This window comes from Cervus canadensis, chromosome 22 (genome assembly GCF_019320065.1).
Source record: "Cervus canadensis isolate Bull #8, Minnesota chromosome 22, ASM1932006v1, whole genome shotgun sequence".
NCBI lineage: Eukaryota > Metazoa > Chordata > Mammalia > Artiodactyla > Cervidae > Cervus > Cervus canadensis.
Genome location: NC_057407.1, coordinates 54,927,221 through 54,950,862, shown reverse-complemented (window position 1 = coordinate 54,950,862; position 23,642 = coordinate 54,927,221). Strand labels below are relative to the sequence as shown.

The following is a 23,642-nucleotide window of genomic DNA, read 5'->3' as shown; positions in this document are numbered from 1 at the left end:
TACAGTGAACCGTCACTCTGTGAGTAGTAAATTCCTCTTACATTTGCCTAACTCCTGCAATACAGGGCATGCTGAAATACAGCCATAAGACTCTCCAGCACATCGATCAGCTTGGTGCTGCTCTCTCATGCCCCTTAATGGAATAAAATGAAGAGATGCCTGATGAATGCTGACAAGGACAATCCCAGATCATTTTGATGTGAGCGGTCACAGCAGAGCAGTCTCCCTGCTTAAAGAAAATCTGTATAACTCAGTTCAGTTCAGTTCAGTTCAGTCACTCAGTCATGTCCAACTCTTTTCGACCCCATGAACTGCGGCACGCCAGGCCTCCCTGTCCATCGCCAACTCCTGGAGTTTACTCAAACTCATATCCATTGAGTCGGTGATGCCATCCAACCATCTTATCCTCTGTTGTCCCCTTCTCCTCCTGCCCTCAATCTTTCCCAACATCAGGGTCTTTTCAAATGAGTTAGTTCTTCGCATCAGGTGGCCAAAGTATTGGGGTTTCAGCTTCAGCATCAGTCCTTCCAATGAATATTCAGGATTGATTTCCTTTAGGATGGACTGGCATCTTTGTAAATATGAGTCATGCAAGTACACTCCTACCCATTGAGCTGGTGTCACCCAGTGGAGCCCTCATAAATGCTGGGTCATGTTGGATCTGTTGGTTGAAAACCAGCAAACTCTAGAAACTGCAGTTTGGAAATGGCATCCTTTATTGAGTTATAGGTACTCAGACATGCATCAAAAAGCAATCTTCTTTTTTTTTTTCTTTTTTAGTAAAAGCCTTGTATTATTCTAGATTTGCAAACAATACATAAGATTATATATAATGTTGCCTTCACTTCATGGTAATTAGATGAGGAAACAATGGAAACAATGACAGGTTTTATTTACTTGGGCTCCCAAATCACTGTGGATGGTGACTGCAGCCATGAAATTAAAAGACACTTGTTCTTTGGAAGACAAGCAATGGCAAACCTAGACAGTGTATTAAAAGGCAGAGACATTATTTTGCCGACAAGATCCTTATAGTCAAAGCTATGGTTTTTCCAGTAGTCACGTTTGGATGTGAGAGTTGGACAATGAAAAGGCTGAGTGCCAAAGAATTGATGCTTTCGAACTATGATGCTGGAGAAGACTCTCAAAAAGTCCCTTGGTCAGCAAGGAGATCCAACCAGTCCATCCTAAAGGAGATCAGTCCTGAATATTCATTGGAAGGACTGATGCTGAGGCTGAAACTCCAATCCTTTGGCCACCTGATGCAAAGAGCTGACTCATTGGAAAAGACCTTGATGCTGGGGAAGATTGAAGGTGGGAGGAGAAGGGGATGACAGAGAGTGAGATGACTGGATGGCATCCCTGATTCAATGGACATGAGTTTGAGCAAACGCAAGGAAATGGTGAAGGACAGGGAAGTCTGGCGTGCTGAAGTCCACGGGGTCACAAAGAGTTGGACATGAATCAGCAACTGAACAACAACAAAATTTTTAATTGGAGGATAATTGCTTTACAATATTGTGTTGGTTTCTGTCATGCATCAACATGAATTGGCCATAGACATACATATGTCCTGTTCCTCTCAACCCCTCATCCCCCATTCCATTTTTAATGTTTATATTGAATTTGTTACAACTTTGCTTCTGTTTTATGTCTTGGTGTTTTGGCTGAGAGGCATGTGGGACCATAGCTCCCCAACCAGGAATTGAACCTGTGTTCACTGCATTGGAAGGTGAAATCTTAACCACTGGAGAGCCAAGGAAGTCCTGCAAAATTTTAATAACAGCTGGTTAAGACTCTATCCTTTTCCATGTCAGCTGCCCCAGCCTCACTTCTCCCAAGTGGTGGTGGGCATTTTGGAATTCTGCTGAGGGGAAGAGTGTAGAGATGAATTTAGTCTCGATTTAGTGAGATGCATGCATGTTTGTGTTACCACTAGCTGGCCTGTGGTAAGAATGGTTTCCAAGAACCTCAGATTACCCACTGTGTGATGTCTTGGACATTGTGGCCACACGGGCCACAAGATCCTGGTGTGGTAGGCAAGTTGCTTTGGGCACCCCACACTGCAAGTATATGGAAATGGGAAGAAAAATACTTATTTGCAAGATCTGAAGCCAAAGGATAAACCTGTGCAAAATTCTTCCAAGTTGTTGTCCCCAGATTTTCCATCCCAACCATTTATAAGTCACTACAATGAATGAATTGTGAGGCTGAAGACTTTGTCTTCCAGTGCAGGGGGTGTGCATTCAATCCATGGTCAGGGAGCTCAGATCCCTCATGCCTCATGGCCCAAAGGCGAAAGCAAAACAGAGACAGTGTTGTAACAAATTCAATAAGGACTTTTAAAATAGTTTCCTTCAAAAAAATCTTGAAAAAGATCGGGGGAGGGGGAGCGGTGCTTAGGGAGGTGCTTAGATCATGACGATGGAGCCTGTGTAAATGGGTTTAAAACCCTTATAACGACCCCATTTGAAAAGACCCTGATGCTGGGAAAGATTGAAGGCAGGAGGAGAAGAGGGCGGCAGAGGATGAGATGGTTGGATGGTATCACCAACTCAATGGACATGAGTTTGCGTAAGCTCCAGGAGGTGGTGATGGACAGGGAGGCCTGGCGTGCTGCAGTCCACAGGGTCACAGAGAGTTGGACACGACTGAGCGACTGAACTGAACTGAAAGACCCCACAGAACACCCTTTGCTCTTTTGCCCTGTGAGGATACAGGATAATCTGGGAATAGGGAGGGGGTCCCCACCCCAGTGTGCTGTCCTCTGATCTTGAACTTTCATCTTTCAAAACTGCGAGAAATAAATTCTGCTGTTTATAAGACACTCGGTCTATGGTAATTTGTGAAAGCAATGGGAATGGACTAACAGTGTCTGTTGCTTTCAAGTTCTGTGTTCACCGTTTTTACATTGTCATTCACCTCTAGTCTATAATATCCTCATCCTCTAACTGTTATAATGAAAGGATGTCCTAGTGGTTTATATATTAGTGGAATACACTAGTGTTTCCTAATACTCTATATCCCAATTTAATTTTTAAAAGTTCTGTTTTCTTCATAACAGTATTTAAGAAATATATTTCAGCAGAAAGTTAAAACAGGTTCAAATCAGAGATATCTGGTTCAAATCAAAACTGCAGTAAAATATAAACAAAAGTCAGAGAGGTATGTATGTATGAATGTAACACTGTTCCATGTAGAGAGTTTTGGGAATTATAACTGGTTTCACATAGTAAAGTATTGTGAAAAGTTCACCAATGCCCTTGAATGAGAGGGATCATCTATTGTGTATCAATATTCCGTTGCCAGTAAAACAAACATTAAATAAAAACAGTCACTTTGTAGTGCGGTATTTAAGTTTATGCATGCTCTGCCACTCAGCTGTGACTCCTCAGCCTGTAGCCCATCAGTCTCCCCTGTCCATAGAATTTTCCAGGCAAGAATACTGGAGTGGGTTGTCATTTACTCCTCCAGGGGATTTTCCTAACCCAGGGATCGAACCTGCCTGTCTTGGGTCTCCTGCATTAGTAGGCAGATTCTTTACCCTTGAACCACCTGGGAAACCCAATATGTAAGATGTGTTCTAATTCACAGGAAGGCCACCCACTGAAATCAAAATTTATATAATGAACATATTAGAAATGTCAGTGATCATCTTTCTGAATTTTCCCAGTTCCTCTGTCTTTTACGAAAAAGAATCTGTAAGATTAGGTAGGGATAAGACACGAGGATATTGACTGGTCACTAGAAATAATGTATCAGCTATAAGCCTAGTTTTCATTTTCATTCCATTCATAAACAAGCCTCATCTTTATTTAACCTCAGGGTATTTATGATAAGCAACTCAAAGTAGATGGAACACATGGGGTCACCCTCGTTTTCAGTCTTCTAATCATGAGGAAGCAAATGCAACACATGCATCTTCTTGTCATTATCTCTGTGCTCACAAAAGATGGTATATGTGTGCACAGCGGGAACTGGTGGCCAAGACTAGAGGTGTGGCTGTCTGTCTTTCTCAGATTGCTAATGTAGGACACTAGCCAGATGCCTTAGTACTGATCAAAATGAATGCTTAGTGGAATCCAAGTAAACGAAAGGAAGCCCGTTTTTGCACACAGCACAGCGAGCCACTCAGGGTGAGTGGACAGTCAACAGTGTAGATACTGTGGCAAGTCTTCCCTTGGTACCCACCAGGATGGGTTCCAGGGCCCCTGCAGATACTAGAATCCACAGACGCCGAAGTTCCTCGTGTGGTGTGGGAGTGGTGTGGCACACAGCCCTCCTCTGTGTCTGGGCGCTCTGCAGCCTTGGACATGGAAAGCAGGCTGTGCCTCAAACAGCTCTTCTTGGCCAGCGGTGCATGTGGTAGGGTCTCATTCTTCCGTTTTCCTAAACTGGGGGTCTTTGAGCATTAAGCAGGAGTTCTGTCACTGTGATGTAACCCACACTTTGGGCATCTTTACACCCGCCCCCTCTTTGAAATCAAAACCCAGCCCCAGTGGATGTGGGCTTTCCCTGGTTAAAAAGTACCCCTTTGCCAAAATTTGTCTCTAATGCGGCCATAAGGCATTTGGCTAAAAGTCACCACAGTGGTAGAGAAAGTTCCATGTGGTTAAGTAACTTTTCTCATTTTATTTTACTTTTATTATTACGAAAGTAATTTTCGCTTATTCCTATAAACCACTAGAAAAAGCAATCAAATTTATTCCATTTATTGTCTTTGAGAACTCTGGTTATAAAATTGACCATTTCATAGTTCTATTCATTCCATTACTTAAAATGATCACCTGAGTAGTAAAATAGGTTTGTTTGTTTTTTTTTTTTTTAATTTATTAAGAGAAGTGTAATTTACAATAAAAGAAATAGATGTTCTCATAAAAATTAGCGTTGGCACTCTTTTCTCTTATACTTTGATAGATGTAAATATAGACCACATTTTGGTATATATCAACTTTCCTATCTTTTATTTACTTTCTGTCCTGCAATTATGTGTGCTCAGAACTCTATGTTAACTTTACCTGCCTGAAATATTTCTCTATTTTTTTCTTTTTAGCACTTAAAGAGTGATTGTCACTAGTTGTATCTTATCTTTTAAAATATCTTCTCATAATAATATTTAGTTTTATATATTATTATTGGATTTACATGGTGAATTCTCATGTTCTGTTTTACATATATAGCACAGGTTAAATTTGTAGTGATTAACTAAGAATTAGAACTCTTTGGTCTTTCTTTGATGTAATATAAGTTTTCTCTAAATAGGTCCCTTCTTCAAGTCAAAATTCTGGACAGAAATTTTAAAGCTAGTCACTTCACGAGTTCTTTGTATACAAAGAAATAGCTTATTTGCAAAACTATGAGGAGCTATAATTCTATGTTTTATAAATGTGAACAAATTGCTTATGCATTATCTGCCAAAGTTTTGGGTTCTCTATGATGTTGGTTATAAGCAGAAGTGGTATTGTGACGCATATGTGTTTTATCTTATGTGTATAGGTTAATATGTAAAACTGGCTTATTAAAATGTTTAACTCCACAAACTGAATCAGGCCCATATACTGAATTAAGGAATACTTAGAAATTACAGATACTGTGATTTCAATGAGGCACATTTTTCACTGCTGCCATAGTGCTCTGCTTTTTCCTTTGGTGATGGATGTTGTCTTAGTTTGATTTTGATTTTGTTACATTTGGTTGTCTCTCTTTTGGTGCTGCATAAAAATGTGATCAAATTTATGGAATTAACAATCTGCCCTTAAAGAACAGATGGGTCCTCAGTGTCCATTAAGAAGTGATGACATAAAAATACTTACTTTTCTTACTTTTCAAAGAGTTCTCTGTCGGCTAATGAAAGGCAGATTCTCTTTGAGTCCATCATTCTCTGAGGAATTCTTATGTTTCTGTACTGTTACATCATTAGATCATGGAGATTCACTAAACCTGTCTACCCACTCTGCCCACACACCCTCTTAGGGTGTCCTCTGGTCCTAGGTGCTGAGACAAAACCACCGAGAAATTGTTATTCTGTCTTCCCAGGATATTCCCAGCTCCTTGTTTACATGCATGTAAGCCCTCTCCTTTGTTTCTGTCTTCTAGGATGTTGGCCATTTAGTCTGTGGTCACATCTGTTTGTGATGCAGTGGGGTGCTGGCTTTGGCAAGAACTATTTGTGAAAGTTGATAGCTAAGTTCTCAGAAATCTTGTCAGCCAGTTGTTGAATGGTCAGTAGGTTAAAACAAGGTAAATGAAATTGCGTATATGAACAAAATCAGTAAAGCTACACATTGGGGTTTTTTAATTGCTTATTCCTTGGAGACCAGGAATACCAGCATAGTACAAAATCTGAGTCAGTTTATGTTTTGATCCCCACTCCAGCCAATTTGCCTTCTACTGAATAGGTCAAGAATTGTGGCTTCTTTTGGAGAAGCGAAACAATGGTCACTTTTCAAAAACTCGTTAGTGATCCTTTAGAAAAAGGCTTTTATCTCTGCCAGGTTACACGTAGTGTTCTCCAAACTGAAGCAAAACAAAACAAAATCATTCTCTGGAATACTGGAGATGTGTAGTAAGTACTTTGGAATGTATAAATGTATGATGACCCCATTTGTATACAATAAGCTATTTGCTCCAGTTACCCTAGGGCACATATCATAGTTGTTCGAAATTAAGGAGATAATTAAATGGAAATAAGCAGTTTAAGCAATTGTTTACCCACGCAGTCTTCTTGCAGGGCAACAGTTTTTAAAACCCTAATTATTTTTAGTGTTAGATGCTATGAAATTGGTATAGTTTATTTTGTGTATATAAAATTCCTTGTAAGAGGCTGAACATTTAGTAGTTAGTGTGTTATTTAAACCCACACTTTTTTCCCCCACTGGCAATGAGATAGATCTTCTTTTAATGAGCCCTTTCACAATTTGTAGATATTTTCTCACAATTTGTATACTCCAAGAACGACTTCCCTTGTGAAAGTTTATCTTAAAAAGATTCCTTTGAGGGTTGTGTCATCAGTTTATCTGAAGGCAATTATTATCAGTAGCTGAAATAGTACTAACTGAACTTAGAGTCTTGTTGAAGAATGACACTTCTTGCTTTCTAATTGAGAGAATTTCAGTTTGGCAAGCATCCGTGGACTTTTTGCTTTGCATTGGAAGATTTTTAAATCCGGCAATCCCAAGTTCACTAGACCACTCAAGAGAACAACCAGCACAGATCATGATTGCTCATGACAACAGTGCATTTTGTAAAAGTGCTGCAGGATTGATATAAGAATACTAGCTAGCCCCTGTAGAGGGTTTACTATGTTCTGAGTTTTATTCTTAGTGCTTTCCACATAATCACTCATTTTACATGTTTAACAGTCTTCTAAGGTAGTTTTATCCCCAGTTTTACAGATGAAGAGACTGAAGCAAAAGCAGTTAGGTGATTTTCCCAAGGTCACACGGACAGTGAGGGTACAACAGGACTGAAACCTGGGAGGTGTGGCTTCAGGATCTAGGGTCTTAGTGGCTACGTGTGACTGTGGCATTTCCTCCTTCATCTTTGGAGAGTCTCCTGAGCACAGGCAAATACCCTTTGCTTGCCAGTCTCTGAAGTTTTCATCATTTATTTTATTTTACTTTTTTTTATTAAAACACTTTAATAATTTTTCATATGTTTTGACAAAGCAAAGCAGATAGATGTTATGAGTACGGATGTGCTAGACTAGGAGATGGTATCTATTGCCTCTTCTACGTGTGAATGCCCTGTAAATGTACATTAACTTTTTTTTTCTTTTTTATTTATTTTTATTAGTTGGAGGCTAATTACTTTACAATATTGTAGTGGTTTTTGCCATACATTGACATGAATCAGCCATGGATTTACATGTGTTCCCCATCCCAATCCCCCCTCCCGCCTCCCTCCCCATCCCATCCCTCTGGTCTTCCCAGTGCACCAGCCCTGAGCACTTGTCTCATGCATCCAACCTGGGCTGGTGGTCTGTTTCACCCGTTGATAGTATACTTATGTTTACAATGCTGTTCTCTCAGAACGATCCCAACCCCGCCTTCTCCCACAGAGTCAAAAATCTGTTCTGTACATCTGTGTTCCTCTTTTTTCTGGTTTGCATATAGGGTATCGTTACCATCTTTCTAAATTCCATATATATGCATTAGTATACTGTATTGGTCTTTATCTTTCTGGCTTACTTCACTCTGTATAATGGGCTCCAGTTTCATCCATCTCATTAGAACTGATTCAAATGAATTCTTTTTAATGGCTGAGTAATATTCCATGTTGTATATGTACCACAGCTTCCTTATCCATTCATCTGCTGATGGGTATCTAGGTTGCTTCCATGTCCTGGCTATTATAAACAGTGCTGTGATGAACATTGGGGTGCACGTGTCTCTTTCAGATCTGGTTTCCATGGTGTGTGTGCCCAGAAGTGGGATTGCTGGGTCATATGGCAGTTCTATTTCCAGTTTTTTAAGAAATCTCCACACTGTTCTCCATAGGGCTGTACTAGTTTGCATTCCCACGAACAATGTAAGAGGGTTCCCTCTTCTCCACACCCTCTCCAGCATTTATTGCTTGTAGACTTTTGGATAGCAGCCATCCTGACTGGCGTGTAATGGTACCTCATTGTGGTTTTGATTTGCATTTCTCTGATCATCACTTATTTTAAAAGGGCAAGAGTAATTTGGAAAAGGAAAAGCAGGACTGTCTTATCATTCAGGATAGTTCTTTCTCTTGATCATGGAGAATATCTCTGCACAAAAAATCTCCAATAATCACACAACAAAGAAGATGCATCAACTATTGGATTTGGTTTTGGAAATTCTCCGAGGCACAAGGTGGATTGACTGAAAATTCATGGAAAGTAATCCTTATAGAGGTTTATGATGATGAGAAACAGAAGTTTGAGTGTGTAATATCTCATAGGTTTCTGGTTGAAAAATTACAATAAATGGGATAATGATATAAATGTCTAATATTCATTTTTATTATCAGGCCATTTTTTTCTTGAACTTGAGCATTAATTTATTCTCATACTTACCATCTCATGGCCCCAAATACTATAAATATTGAAATTATATTCATAGAAAATTATCTGCAAGTGTTTCTTCCAATTTTTATAATGTAGCAGTTACTTTGCAGGTATTAATTGCTGTCACATTTTTTAATCTGTACTCTAGCTTTGTCTTCTTGAGGAAATTATTGTGTTTTATAGTCTAAATTTCTTAGATTTAGGACTTTCAAATTGTAGGTTCTGTTCAAATTTAATTTTGCCTCATCAATAAAACATGAATGAATTGGCTAATAAAACAACACCATTATTTTATGTCATGGAATATAAGTTTTTGTTTATGAATTTGCTGAACTGCCCCAGTAGTTCACTGTACAAAAGCATTCTCACTTTTCCCCTTGGTCCAGTTTACAGAGAAATAACATTGGTAGGATAACAGACATCATGGGGTAGGGGTGCTTTTTTGTGGGCGATATGCAGATAAAGTAAATGATATCATATTGAAAATGCAGAACTTCCTTCACAGACATGAAGCTTGTCTGCCAAAACCAGAGACCTTTATTCTGTACCAGCAGTTTCCCTCAATTGCCCTCTTGTCTTGGTATTTAGCAGTTTTGCAATACAGATGATGCTTCTTCGTTTATTAGTTAAAAATAGATAAAATACATCTTGTCCTTCCCACAGATTTTATATTTGACTTCCTAGAAATTTCTTTTAGTGATGTCCACTTTAGGTCAGGGGAGGGATTAGTTGAAAGAGAGATTTTATATGCCAAAATCTACACCCAATCATGATGGAGGAAAAACTGAAATGTGGTCTATACTGAAAAGAGATCAGTGACTCTTTTAAAAGTATGAAGAGCAACATAGAATCTGTGACCTTTATTTTGCTCAGAGCGTTGTGGGAGTCAGAACCTTGGAATTTCAAGGGTAATCTCCACCAGCATGTGCAGTAGAACTTCCTGCCCTGACAGTGATGTTCTGTGCCTGCCTTTTTGACGTAACACTTAGTACCAGTGGTTCTGACCATTGGATATGTGGGTGGTATGATGGAGGAACTGAATTTTTTCTTTCATTTCATTTGAATTATCTTTCCATCTAAATAGCTACAAGTGACTAGTGGGCTGCTGTCTTGGACGACACATTATCTAGAGTTAAATCTGGAATGAGCTGGGTGACCACTGCCCAACTTCAGGTCCTGGACCTGCTGCAGAGTAACTGCCCAGCCTTGGGAAGCTCTGTAACCTCCCAAGCCTCAGTATTCCCAGCTCCAATATGAGCATAATAATAGGATCTCCCTGTAAGAAATCTGTGTGCTTGTATGCTCAGTCACTCAGCCATGTCCAGTTCTTTTGTGACCTCCTGGACTGTAACTCCCAGGCTCCTCAGTCCATGGTATTCTCCAGGCAAGAATATTGGAGTGGGCTGCCATTTCCTCCTCCAGGGGATCTTCTGGGCCAGGGTTCGAACCGATGTCTCCTGTACCTACTGCATTGAAAGGTAGATTCATTTACCACTAAGCCACCTGGGAAAGCCCCCCACCCCAAAAGTTCTTACGTGGTTCAATAAAACACTGAGTATAAAGCTCTTTGAGCTGTGCCTGGCGTATAATACACAATCAACGAACATTAGTCTTTGCTATCCTTGTTTCTTATTTTATGAACTTTTGTAGATTTTAAGAATGTAGAAAATGAAAAAGAGAGAGAAATTAAATAGGTCTAAAGCAATAAGCAAAAAAAAATTCCATGACATGGGATGGAATTTTAGGTTTTACTGGAGGAATATGTGAAATGTAGAGAAGGTAATTATAGGATGACTGTATATTCCAATTTTCTTTGGATGGTTTCAGTTTATACATTGTGTCCTAGTTTAATTCTTAAGATCTCATTCTTTTGTTCTTAAAAGTGCCCCTAATTAAAAAAAAAAAATTAAAGAGTCCCAAAGGTGTTTGTAAGATACATTTTAGAGCCACCCCAGAATAAGACATGGGAATGCAGCCCAGTTATTCCAGTTGAAGGGAAGAAGACAAAATAAGGTAGAGATACATGTGTGACTATGGCAAGGCATGCCTGGTCCCTGAAAGTGGGAAGTAGAAGGAAATAGAGTCAGGAGTGGGCTGCAGGGACATTATGGAGGTGGGGTGGGAGCTTGGACAAGGAGAGGAGATAGGACTTACATGATATTTCGTGATTATTGCATTGCTGTCAATTCATCACAGATCTACTTTCAGAAAAACTAAACCCTGATTTAATTGGACAAAACCAATTTTTTGGTGTGTCAAAAAGCCTCATGCCATTTGATGTTCTGATTGGCCTTCTGTGATCAGCAACAATTTGTATTAGACACCATTTGAAACAAAATGCTTTCTTGTTATTACTGATTAGCTGCCAGTCACCCAGTCAGTAACGTGATTCGTTAATGTGGAAGTTGGTTGTTTCATGGAAAAATGGCTTATTTTGTTTTCACGACAGAAAACTTTGAACATGTTGATTGAGTTGCAATAAAGAACCAGGTCAGCATATTTTATGGCAGGTGTTCAAGCTATGTCTGTTGGTCTCTATTTTATTTAGAACAGCATGCATGAGAATGCTGGAAAATCAATTCTTGGCAATATCACCAATTGTGATTTTAGGGAAACAGGGTATATTAAGTTGTGAGACATAGAATATTATAAAAATGAAGAAAAAAAATCAAAATTAGAGATTATTGAGGAAAAACTAAAAATTTAAGTAAACTTATGAGGCACAAAACCAAGTCCCTCCTCTCCTCTTTGTCTCTGATTGCATTCTGAGTTGAGGAACTGGACATTGGTACTCCCAGACGTCTCCATCAGCAGCTGATAGGGACCTGTTTTAGATTTTCACTCTTTTCCCCGTGATTCTAGCCCATCATGAAAGCAGAGGTTTGAGTTTATCTCTGAAGTATTCCCCAGAGAGTATAGAGATACCATATAGGGATTAGTCACTCTCAGCATTTCTGGGGAATTCTAATAATTACTGGTAAATGTAGCAGACATTGTAATCTCCACCTGAGGAACCAATCATGGCTGAACTTTTGCAGGAGGAACCAACCATTATCAGTATTGGAATCATGAGCTGTCTGGGTTATTTTCAAAGTGAAGAAGACTTGAAGTGTGTCGTAATTTTGTTTCTTTTTCCTTAAAAAGATCAAGAGTTGGCCACATTAAAAGAGGGGTTGGGGCAGAGACCAGATGTCATTAGCATTTGGAGAATTGAGCAATCTTTATAAATGGCTGTTCCATTGTTCATAGTAGTTACTCATCTCTAGTTTGTAAGTTTATTAATGAAACTGGTTTATAGCTGCTTGAAATGAACAATTACTACTTTACTTGTGTATCCAAGTACCATGAATTTTAAAATGTCATTTCATATTGAATCCTCTGAATGGAGTTCAATGACTTCAGATTGTCTATTTATAAATAGCACAGAGCAATCTTCTATGATGCAATCTGTGGGAGTGTTCACATATTACTAATATTTAGAGCAAAAGTGAATCTCATCCTAACAGAATTTTATTTTTTTCCTTTATTTTTTATTATTGGAGGCTAATTACTTTACAATATTGTAGTGGTTTTTGCCATACATTGACATGAATCAGCCATGGATTTACATGTGTTCCCCATCCTGAACCCCCCCTCCACCTCCCTCCGCATCCCATCCCTCTGGGTCATCCCAGTGCACCAGCCCTGAGCACTTGTCTCATGCATCCAACCTGGACTGGCGATCTGTTTCACACTTGATACCTAACAGAATTTTAATCAAACCTCAGTGAAAAGTGGAAGTGTTAGTTGCTCAGTCTTGTCCGACTCTTTGTGACCCTGTGGACTGTAGCCTGCCAGGCTCCTCTGTCCTTGGAATTCTCCAGGCAAGAATACTGGAGTGGGTAGCCAGTAGTGATTAGCAAATACCTTGAAATTAATCATCTGTTCTATCCACAATGATTATTCCATCTGCTTAAGTGCTATTTGTTTCTTGATAAAAAGTGGCAACCCCCAGTTCTAAAGACATAGTTTCATCTCACTAATAGTGACAGCCATGCTTAGAAAAAGATTAACTCTTGAGCTCCCCCTTAAAGGTCAGTTAGTCCAACTTGGGGGCTTCCCTGGTGGCTTAGTGATAAAGAAGCCGCTGCCAATGCAGGAGACTTGGGTTTGATCTCTAGGTCAGGAAGATCCCCTGGAGAAGGAAATGGCAACCCACTCCAGTACTCTTGCCTGGGAAATCCCATGGACAGAGGAGGCTGGTGGGCTACTGTCCTCAGGGTTGCAAAAGAGTCAGATGCGATTTAGTGGCTAAGCAGCAACTCCAACGGGGACTGAGAGATCCCTGTTTATTCTAAGGATCTGCCCCATGATGATAATGCAAATGATAAAAACGAAAGAAATTATTTAGTATTAAATCTGTGCCAGGCACTGGGCTAAATGTTTTATATATAATTTATATATATTAGGGCTTCAAAGCCGCACAGCTGTCCTTGCAGTAATATGAACATAATCCGTCTTTTACTCGTGACCAGGGGCTTAAGTGCCTAGTCAGTGGTGGTGTGGATTCTAAGCAGCCAGTTTGGAGTTCTTAAACAGCCTGGTACCATTGCTGACAGCAGCTATTGCTTAGGCCGGTGCCCAGAAGGTACAGATGAAGGCCTTTTGTGGGGACTTCCATCCTTTAGTGCTCATTTCCGTAGCTGAGCTCTGGCTGGGAAAAGAGAAGATAGGCAGGTTTTCTCCAAACTCTATTATAAAAAGGCATAATTGAAATGATTGTTTTCTACAGTCATAGTCTTCAGAATGGAGAGACAATTGCCTCCCAGAAAATAGCAAAGCCATCCTATAGGTGGTTCATGAAACTCTGGCCACAGTGGCATAGCTTGCCTTAGATATTAATTTAGCTGTGTTTCTTATTGCTTGCATGGACAATATTCTTCTTCACCCTCATTGAGGCTCTCATAGGCACTGTGAGCACTTGCCATGATTCCCGTCACGCCCATGTCTCATGGAGTGTTGATACCAGAGGACAGGTCTGCAGAAATGAGGTTACGTGGAAATTACCCTGCCCGGGGGAGGACTCCAACAGCCTGCCTCAGCAGCAGCAGCCACTGCGCGATGGATTGCATGCGTACGTGCAGGCTAAATAATGTATGATTCAAGACAGGAATGTGGTCTGTATTCATTTTTGGAGAGTAAAAGAGTTGGCATGTTAGTCCCACAGGAGACTTTATCCAGGGCTTTACCCTTGAGTGGATAAAAGAGTACAAATTCTCTTGCACTGGAGATGAATGAAAACAAATTGGGGAGACCATCCGCAGAGCAGACTGCTGCATGATGGAGTCCAAGGCTACCCCAAACCACCAGACCAACTGCTTCAGGATCCTGCCAGCAGCCAGACGCTGCAAAGAGAATTGACTGAAGTTTGGCATCGAGACCCCATGATTCCCAGCCAAGGGGAATTGCATGCAGAAAATATTTAAAATTCTCTTTGTAAAAGAGTTATGTTTTCAATCAAAGGGAGAAGTAGGTTTCAGTTTCAGACCAAGTCTGCTGAAACGTAAATGTGGCAGAGTGTTAGTAACAAAGTGGGGAGGCATGGGGAGGTGAACAATGTATGCACTTCAGGGTAAGAAGCTGAACTTCGGTGAGACGAGGGGGTGTTCAGTGAGTAGGTTTAGGCCATTGAGTTATTGTCATTATTCCACAATGGGGGCTTTACTGGCCTTGCCAGGACAGGGGATGGATCTGTGTGAAGCAGTGGTTCTCGACCAGGGGTGATGTCATAGCTCCAGGGCACCTGTGGCAATATCTGGGGACATTTTTGGTTGCCACAACTTGGGGGGAGGACAGCACAGCTGGCCTCTAGTGGTAGAAGATGGGGATACTGTTAAATATCCCGCAGTGCACAGGACAGCCCCTCACAACAGAGAATTCTCCTGTCCAACATGTCAGGATGGTCAAGGTGGGGACCCTGCTTAAAAAGGACCTGGTTAAGGTCTGTGCGTTACAGCGCCACCTTCAGCCAGGCATCCATCCAATATCGCTTGACTTGGTTTTTAACAATTTGCTTTACTCTGTTGTGTGAATGTTTATTTGAGGTGCCAAGTGCTTTCTGTACAAGCAAACAGGAAAACAAGCAGACAAAGAAAAACACAGCTCACATCCCTCTCCAATTTATCTCCAAAGTACCTAGCTGGGGGTTGAAACCACAGACGGGCTGCCTTCCAAGCCACGCATTTTCCAAGATTGTAGGAGGACCTGGTTGATTCACTTTTCAAACTTGAAAAATGAGGCATATTAACAAAGCACACTAAATGAATCAGCTGCTTGGGATGATCTACAAGCCAGTTCATTTTCCTGTTATTAAATAACAAAGCATGAATCTTGACAAATGAACCCCCTCGTTTGACATTATTTGAAAAACTCAAAACATGCTTGCTTCTGATGGTCACTTCCCCTTTGAAATTAAATTTAAGGTGAACTTCATTTAAATTCTGATGGGGGGGTGGTGCTTGTGAACCTTCGTTTGACTGTTTACTGTTTATCATCATTGGTCTTTCCATCTCTCTTTGTCCTTGGACAGGCCAGAGCTCCCGGTAGGACACCATCCTGCAGAGGCAAGGTTCTGTGCGAGCCTCCTGGGGAGCTGTGTGGCTTCTGCAGTCAGGCCCCCTAGGATCAAACTGGGGTTCCAGCCGTGCCACCTTGAGAAGGTCACTGGCCCTTTCTCTGCCTCAGTTTTCTCATTTGTAAACCGCGAAGAGGATGATTTGCCTCCTTGGATTGTTCTGAAGATAACATATAACATGCTCAGCAAGCAGATGGCAAATGTTACCTATAATTATTAGAATCATTAAGAATAGCATCTTCCAAAATGGATGCTAAGTCACTTTATGTAACTTCCTAAAGAGGACGCTGGTGCCGAGCAGCTGATTTTAGCAGGGCTGACATGTGGTTAAGGGGGCTTTTGCCCTCATGTCAGAATCCCTAACAGACCCTTCCAGCAATGCCACCAGGAATAAAAAACATCTAAGAAAAATCTGCTTACTTCCCAAGCATATGCAGCTTCGAGACAAGCTCTCTGCCCCCCTCAGTGGAGCGGCATCTGAAGCCCCTTTTCTGAAAGTGTGCTGCTGCTGTCGCTTCTAACAAGCTGACACTGCAGGTTCACAGCAGGGCCTTGCTCTGGGACAGCTCAGTAACAATGTTCTGTATCCCCAGACTGTAAGTCCTCACCCTTCCCAAAGAGGATTGACAAAGTGTGACTTTGAGGTGGCAAAGCCAATTTTATCTGAAGGAAATAATTTTTTTTTCTAACATTTTAAAGTGTCTTTCTTAGTGCCTCAAAATGATTTAAATGTTAATCAATGATAAAATTGCAAATCCATCTAAAAACAAAGAATTGAGAATGGAATCAGACCCACTTTTAATCAACAAAGTGGCTGCTCTGCCCCATTGACCCTTAAAGGTTATTGACACTCCTCGTTTTCCTTTTTTTAAAGATGCTGTGGTTCAGTCATTTGTCTTTGGTAGCCAGAGTGTGCAAAATCGCTTTTGCTTTTCACAAATTAATTCATTTAAGCCTGTGCACTTGTCAGACATTCTGGGAAACTTCTGCCAACGTTTTGTTGATTAAAGGATATGTATTTTGAAAATGAGTACAGAGGAAGGAATTTATAATTCTTTAAACAAAAGAGATTTATAATGTAGGCTGCTACCTGAATCATTCAATATATCAGTGGATAAATGAGAATATCAAGGATTAGAAAGAGTGTTGGCACTGGGTCTTAAAAAACTGGGTGTTCATTGATTCAATAAGACTGAGAAAGCCTACATCTTTCAGTAGAATTTCTAGAACTTACAAACAAGAATAGGACATAGAAAACCACTTTTCACTGTATGTATTTTTCAAAGGTTTTTAGAAATACATCTCTCTCTACAAGAATCTGGTGCTGCTACTTCTGTTTTTAAATTATATATATCTCATTTCCATGCATACAAGTTCTCTCTCCTTATTCCCACTTTGATTCATTTTTGACCATTTTGTTTTAATTTTTCCCAGTGAATACAGTGTGCCCTTTGGAGGGCACTTTTATAGTGTTAAGCACCATGCAATTTACTAAATGGTGTCTAGTTATGGAAATGCTCGCAAAGACCCCTGGGGCAAAAAAAGAATTCAGTCAACACAGATTGATCACCCTGTAGTTGGTGCTTGATCAGCCAGGGTCTCACTTGGTCTGAACCGGTCCATCTGATCTGTGATACGTAAAGCTGGAGACATTTTTCTGGCTCCCTGGTGTTTTTAAAGGTTCTGCAATGGGAATGGTGCTTTAAACAAAGCCTCATTTTAAAGGAAGCCTGAGTACAGAATGGAATTCAAAGAATTTGGAGAGAGGGGAGGTGAAAGTGGTAAGACACAGCCTGAAAAAAGCTGGGAAATTTAAAAGACTAGCCCACAGGAGGGAAATAAAAAATAAATCCCATCTGTCTGGTTGTGAGAGACACTGACCAGAACGCAGCTTCAACAAGGCCATGTTAAGCACCTACTAAGTGCAGGGCTTGTAAATGGGGAGAGCTTACTTGTTCCTGGGTGTTCGAGGCACGAAGTAGAATTCGTAGGTCAAGAAGGAATTTTTTTTTTTAATGTCGGCCAGGAAACTTTATTCAGCTTTATGCAGATATGACATTCCAAAAGACAATGAATAGTTGTTATTTTATTCAAATATTGAGAACAGAAAGCATTCTCTCGTGCCATTCACTTTCAAATTCTATGCTAAGTATGTTGCTTATAGATTAAGTCAGACTGAAGAAGTGGTTGAATGCAGCTAACACCAAGGCTTCCAGCATGGAGACTGCAAGGATGACAGCGAGGCAGAAAGCAAGGTGTCTTTGCAGTGGGTCCTGTGCAGGGACCGGAGAGCAAAGACCCAAGGGAATCAGCTATATCCTTCCTTCCCATATCCAAGAGGCCTTGTCTTAGAGCCAGCTGGGAATAGAGACTAAGGCACATCTGAAATCTTGGAGGGTGTAGCATGGATTATTATAGCAAGAAACAAGACCGCACAATGCCTCCTGTCTTTATGGGCCAAGTGCTGTGATCACTCAACTTTTATTGTGCGGTGTAGCTGGAGTGTTTAAGAAACCCCCACTGGCTGCTGGATAGGTACTCACCTCTCACCCCTGATAGAATAGCTGATGAATATTCAGGTTAGAAGTCTCCAACGTGTCCCCACTGCAATCATGATGGATGCATTCACTGTATATTTATATAGCATTCTAGATGATAGTTGAGAGAATCTAGGATAGATTTAAAGGTTAAGATCACTGGGACTTCCCAAGTGGAGCTAGTGGTAAAGAACCCGCCTGCCAATGCAGGAGATGTAAGAGATCAAACCCAGGTTTGATCCATGGGTTGGGAAGATTCCCTGGAGGAGGAAATGACAACCCATTCCAGTATTCTTGCCTGGAAAATCCCATGGACAGAGGAGGCTGCCAGGTTACAGTCTACGGGCTGCAAAGAGTTGGACATGACTGAGTGCACACACAAAAGACAGATACGACTCACAAATATCATGATTGTCATTATTATTCTTGCATTTTTGATATTGCTAACACTTATTGTTCAATTAATGATGCCCAGGAACCAGTCTATTTGCATTATTAGCTCACTGAGTTTTTGTAAAGACCCTACGGCATAGGAGGTGGCTAATTTTTCCTTCTCATTTTCATGAGACTGTTGCATCTCAGAGAGGTTCAGGTACCATCCAAAGGTCACACAGCCAATAATAGACACATCAGGGACTCACCCAGTCGGTCAGTGTATTTTCAGAACTTTTGCAGATACGCCTGTTTGAAAAGGAAATAAAGAATAACAGTGTCTGCTAATTCAGGCACACATAGGTATATAGATCCTCACATTGTATTTTCCCAATTCATTGAGGGTCATCTTATCATTTCCATTTTGTCATAATAGTGCGACAAGTTGACCAATGTTTCTTTCCTGAGAAAGATTTCTCTGCCCTGGAGGATACTTGGCAGTGTGTGGACACATTTTTGACCCACAGCTGGGGGAGGGATGCTACTAAAATCTGGTGGGTACAGGCCGAGGATGCCACCACCTCCCTGCGGTGAACAGAACAGCCCCCGCGAGAAAGACTTATCCCAGCAGTTTGGTCAGTAGTGCCTAGACTTAAGACTTTGGATCACAGTGACTCCGAGAGAAGAAAACAGTGGCTCAGTCCGCAAGCAGAGCGTTCACCGTGAAGAAGCAGATTAGGGAATGGGGGAACAAGATAAAGATAGAGGCATTCATTCATTCATTGGTAGATTCATAGCATTTCTATTCATGGAGTGGTCACAGTGGAGAGTGATGGTGAGGAAAACAATATGAGGACGTTTCTTTGGAGGAAAGGAGGGAATGCAGAGTAGCAGCAAAAGCAGAGATGCCTGGCTGTCGAAGGTGAGCTAGGGGCAGAGCTAGGTGCACCAGGAGGGAACGTGCTGGGCTGATCCAGAGGCAGAGGCAGAGCCAGAGGGCGGGAAAGAGGAAAGGCTGTCCTCAGAAGTGCCCCGGAGCGGAGTGTGCGTGTGTGGATTGGAGAGGCCGAGGAGCGGCTCTGCTGGCCTGGGAATAGGGCGCTGGCTCTGTCTTTCCAGTAACAGCCTTTTCTGTTTGCAGCAGTCCTATGCACCAGCTCCCCACCCCATGGCTCCTCCCAGCCCCAGCACAAACAGCAGCAGCAACAGCGGCGGGGAGCAGCTGAGTAAAACCAACCTGTACATTCGCGGCCTCCCACCAGGCACCACTGACCAGGACCTAATCAAGCTGTGCCAACCGTAAGTGCCCCCCCTCTCTGCGCCACCTCCCACCGCAGCCCCGCCCGCCCCTCTGGGCTCACCCACGCGGGGCTGGCTTTTGTACCCAACGTACCCTGCGAGAAAGACTCTGCGGCACAAACGGGACTTGTGTTTGAGATCTGAGTCTAGCTTATTTGGGGGAGTGGAATTTGTCTGCCTTTTGCTTTGAAAGAGAAGGGTTTCGAGCAGAGGGACATAGCGGTGCTGGCTGAGGTGCACATATTGACTGGGACGATGAGGAGCAATCGTGGAGTTGGGTTATCACACCTGTGGCCGGTGGGACTTCACACCTTGTGGTTGGTGAGTTCTCACACCTTGTGGCTAGAGGAATCATTGATGAATCTCATGAAAGAAACTGCTTTTTTTTTTTTCCTTTTTTTTTAAGAGAAGTATTAGTGATGCGAATCACAAAAACTCAGAAGTTGTAGATTTCAGGATGGTCACTTGCTAGTTGCAAAGCTTTTCTGGCCAGTTCTTGTTTGGTAAATATAAGTTCAGCTGGGACCAGGTAATTGGAAGATTAGAAGGCTAATCCTTTCGTATCCTTGAAAACATCTATTTCCAAGTCCACTAAATATATTTCTCACCAAGGCCAAGAACCACAGTCACCAAGTAGTTTTATATTTCCCAAGAAATATGGTAGTGATTAAATGCCCTTCCAAAATGTTTTCATTCATCTACTACCTACCAACACTTATGTTACTAACTCTCTTATTTATGTGCAAGTCAATTAAACATATTTAAGTTTATCCTCCAAATAATATGAATAATGGATAATGAATTAAGAATCATAGTCCTTAATTTTAGATTGCTGATTATTTTCAAAGTAGTATCAGTGCAGCTATTTGTTATTTGATTGTGCCTTAGCTGGGTATTTTTAAATTAGGGAAACTATTACTCAGTTTTTCTTTTGCTCTTTTGCAATGCTTTTACAAGAAGGTTGAGAGGATATTTATTTTGTAAATTTTCCAACCTCTAAAATATTGGAAGAGGAAAACAAGGCAGATAGTATTTATTTGCCTTTGTCCTGGTTTTGAAGATTGGGAACAAATACAAAACAACAGGAAATGGCAGATTAGACAAAACAGAAATACATAACATAATCATACATAATCAGTTGACAGGGCAGTATGTAGATTAGGGAAGCCCCCTCCCCCAGGCTACTATCAACTGCCTTGATTTGTGAAAGAGGTAAGACAGAATATTGGAAAATAAATACTTACTTGAAAGCAGTTTTTTAAAAAAGAAAGATGCCAGGGCTAAGACATACAAATATGTTAGGTTTTGGTCAATAAAATGTTGAAGTTGGGAATTGGTTGGTAAATCACTCAACAGTTTTTTTACTTCTTCCTACTGTTAGAAAAAACTATAAACTATTTTGAAAAATAAGGTCATTGAAGAAATGAAAAATGATAGACTTTACATTAGAAGCTTCAGATGAAGAATCTCCTGGAATGGATACTGACGTGAAGAAGTAGATTGGTTGTTATATTTGTGTGTGAATCTCATTCATAAAAATAGTGGTAGGTATTAAGGAAAGATTGTTTCCTACTGCTCTCTGCCACTCAGAGAGCTTGTGGAAGGAAGCACAGATGTCTGGGCCCCTGAGATTGCAATTCACTAGTTCTGGGGTGGGGCCTGAGAATGTGAATTTCAGCAGTTTCCCTAGTGTTGTCATGAGGCTGCTGGTTTTCTGAGAACAGCTTCTTGAATTAAAAAAAAAAAAAAAAAGCACAACCTAAAAGTTGAAAATTGTGTTCCATTTGGTGAACTTGCTGAGGACTCAAGCCTGGGTGAGTGACAGCCTCTCAGGTAGCTCTGAAGGACTGCTCCAAAGAGACAAGAGAGAAGTCAGTGATATCCACAGAGCTTTTGCAGCAAAAACCCAGGAGTCAGAACATCAAACAATTACTGTTAATTAAAGAAAACTAGACTTCTCACGTTAATGAAGTAGTGTTTTTCTGTGTACAGGAAAAATGCAAGAATCTGGGCTCATGGAAATCACCCCTTGGGTAGGTTTCTTGCCTCTGGGTCAGTATCCTGCCGCTCTCCCTCCTGAATCCCTTCAGTGTGCACAGTCAGGGCGGCTACAGCGGCTGATGGCTTGGTGTCCAAACATTTACTGATATGGCAGGCAACATTCTTCATCCACGTCTCTCTACAATAATATAAAGACCACTGACTATTCCTAAAGCAAGAAGTCTCACTTAATACTTGAAGGCATTGCGGGTGGAACCCTGTGTATTAAAACCTGCTTGGCCACTTTGTGATCTTGTGGCAAATGACGTACTTGTCTTTGAGCCTCTGTCTCTTCTTATATGGTTATTTCTAGGTTCCCTGTCATACCAGCGGTGTGCTGCAGCTGCCTCTGAGTAGGGCACCTGAGCCAGTGGTTAAATATTCACAGATTCTGTACATGATTTGTTCCAGTCTCGGTAGCTTGAAATCAGCCATGATGGGAGTATTCATATCACAGGAATCATCAAGGCCTGTAAATGAGGACTTCTAAAATTCTATATATATATTTTTTTGAGAGCTGGTTTATGAACATACATCCTAATGATGTAGCATTCTACTATGGATTTCTGCATCAGTGTCCATTTCTGCAAAGAACATTGCCAGAAATGTATAAATGGGAAGTGTTACTGAAAGTCTGCATTGGCATTATTAACTCAGGAAGAGATGCAGTGGCACAAGAATATTATGTTTGAGGGAAAAAAAGTTTTTTCGTGTTTCTTCAGTGCTTTTGAGAAACATAAAGTATGCTAAGGGCACCAAGCGTGATGGTTGCTTGTTCATATTAATTTTTTGCTGGCTAATAAGATCTGGCCTGTACTATTGTTATTGTAAAAATGTTTGTGGGTTCTTTCATTTACTAAAGTGGTCTGGACCTGGGGTTTATTGCTGAGATTTGCTTTCTTGGAGAATTTTAGAGAACTAACGTGACCAGGTAGGATAATGTGGGGGAATTAGACATGCGCTGAGAGTTTGGTATTTCACTTCTGGCTGTGCCATCAGCTGGTATGTGGCCCTAGGCAAGTGACTTGTTCCCCCTTAATTTTGGCTTTCCTCATATGTAAAATGAGGGCTATAGTCCATGGGGTCACAAGGAGTCAGACACTACTGAGCGATTAAGCACATACACAGAAAATTTATGCAGATTTTCTTTGGAATGTTTTTATTTATTTATTTATTTTTTGGAATGTTTTAAAAAGTGCAAAACCCTTTAAAATGTTTTTTAGTTGTACTAGTTTCCTTTGGCTGCCGTAATAAATTACCACAAACTAGGTGACCTTACATATCAGAAATTTATTCTCTCATGGTTGTTGTGGCCAGATGTCCAAAATCAAGGGCCATGCTCCCTCCAGAGGCTCTGGAGGAAAATCTTCCCTTGCCTCTTCCAGTTTTGGGTGGCTAATGGCATTCTTTGGGTTATGGCCACGTATCTCCCTGTTCCGTCTTCACATTACCTTCTGCTCTGTGTACTTAATCTCCCTATGCCTCTCTCTTATAAGGACACTTTTGTTGTAATTTCAAGCACACTGAAATAATCCAGGATAATTTCATGTGATGAGCCTAAACTTAATTATGTCTATAAGACCCTTTTTCCAAATAAGGTAACATTCAAAGGCTCTGATGATTAAGATGTGGACATATGTCGGTCCTGTGTGCAAAATATATTCACCCTACCCTAACATTTCCCAAAGTCTCAAACCTAAAGTTTAAACTCGCATCCAAACGTCATCAGTTCAGAAGTCCCAGATCCGAT

At 40.9% G+C, this 23,642-nt stretch overlaps 1 protein-coding gene across 14 annotated transcripts in view; it reads left to right on the top strand.

Annotated features, from left to right (window-relative positions):
• The window catches only part of RBMS3 (RNA binding motif single stranded interacting protein 3), a 1,027,957-nt gene that overhangs the window by 392,464 nt on the left and 611,851 nt on the right, over positions 1–23,642 (top strand). For 10 of the 14 annotated variants that reach the window (XM_043442422.1, XM_043442432.1, XM_043442427.1 and 7 more), the window contains one exon: positions 19,695–19,852. In XM_043442422.1, coding sequence (XP_043298357.1) covers positions 19,695–19,852 — 158 coding nt within the window. The remainder of the gene's footprint in view (positions 1–19,694; positions 19,853–23,642) is intronic. The other 4 variants (XM_043442434.1, XM_043442426.1, XM_043442436.1 and 1 more) reach the window with 1 other exon arrangement.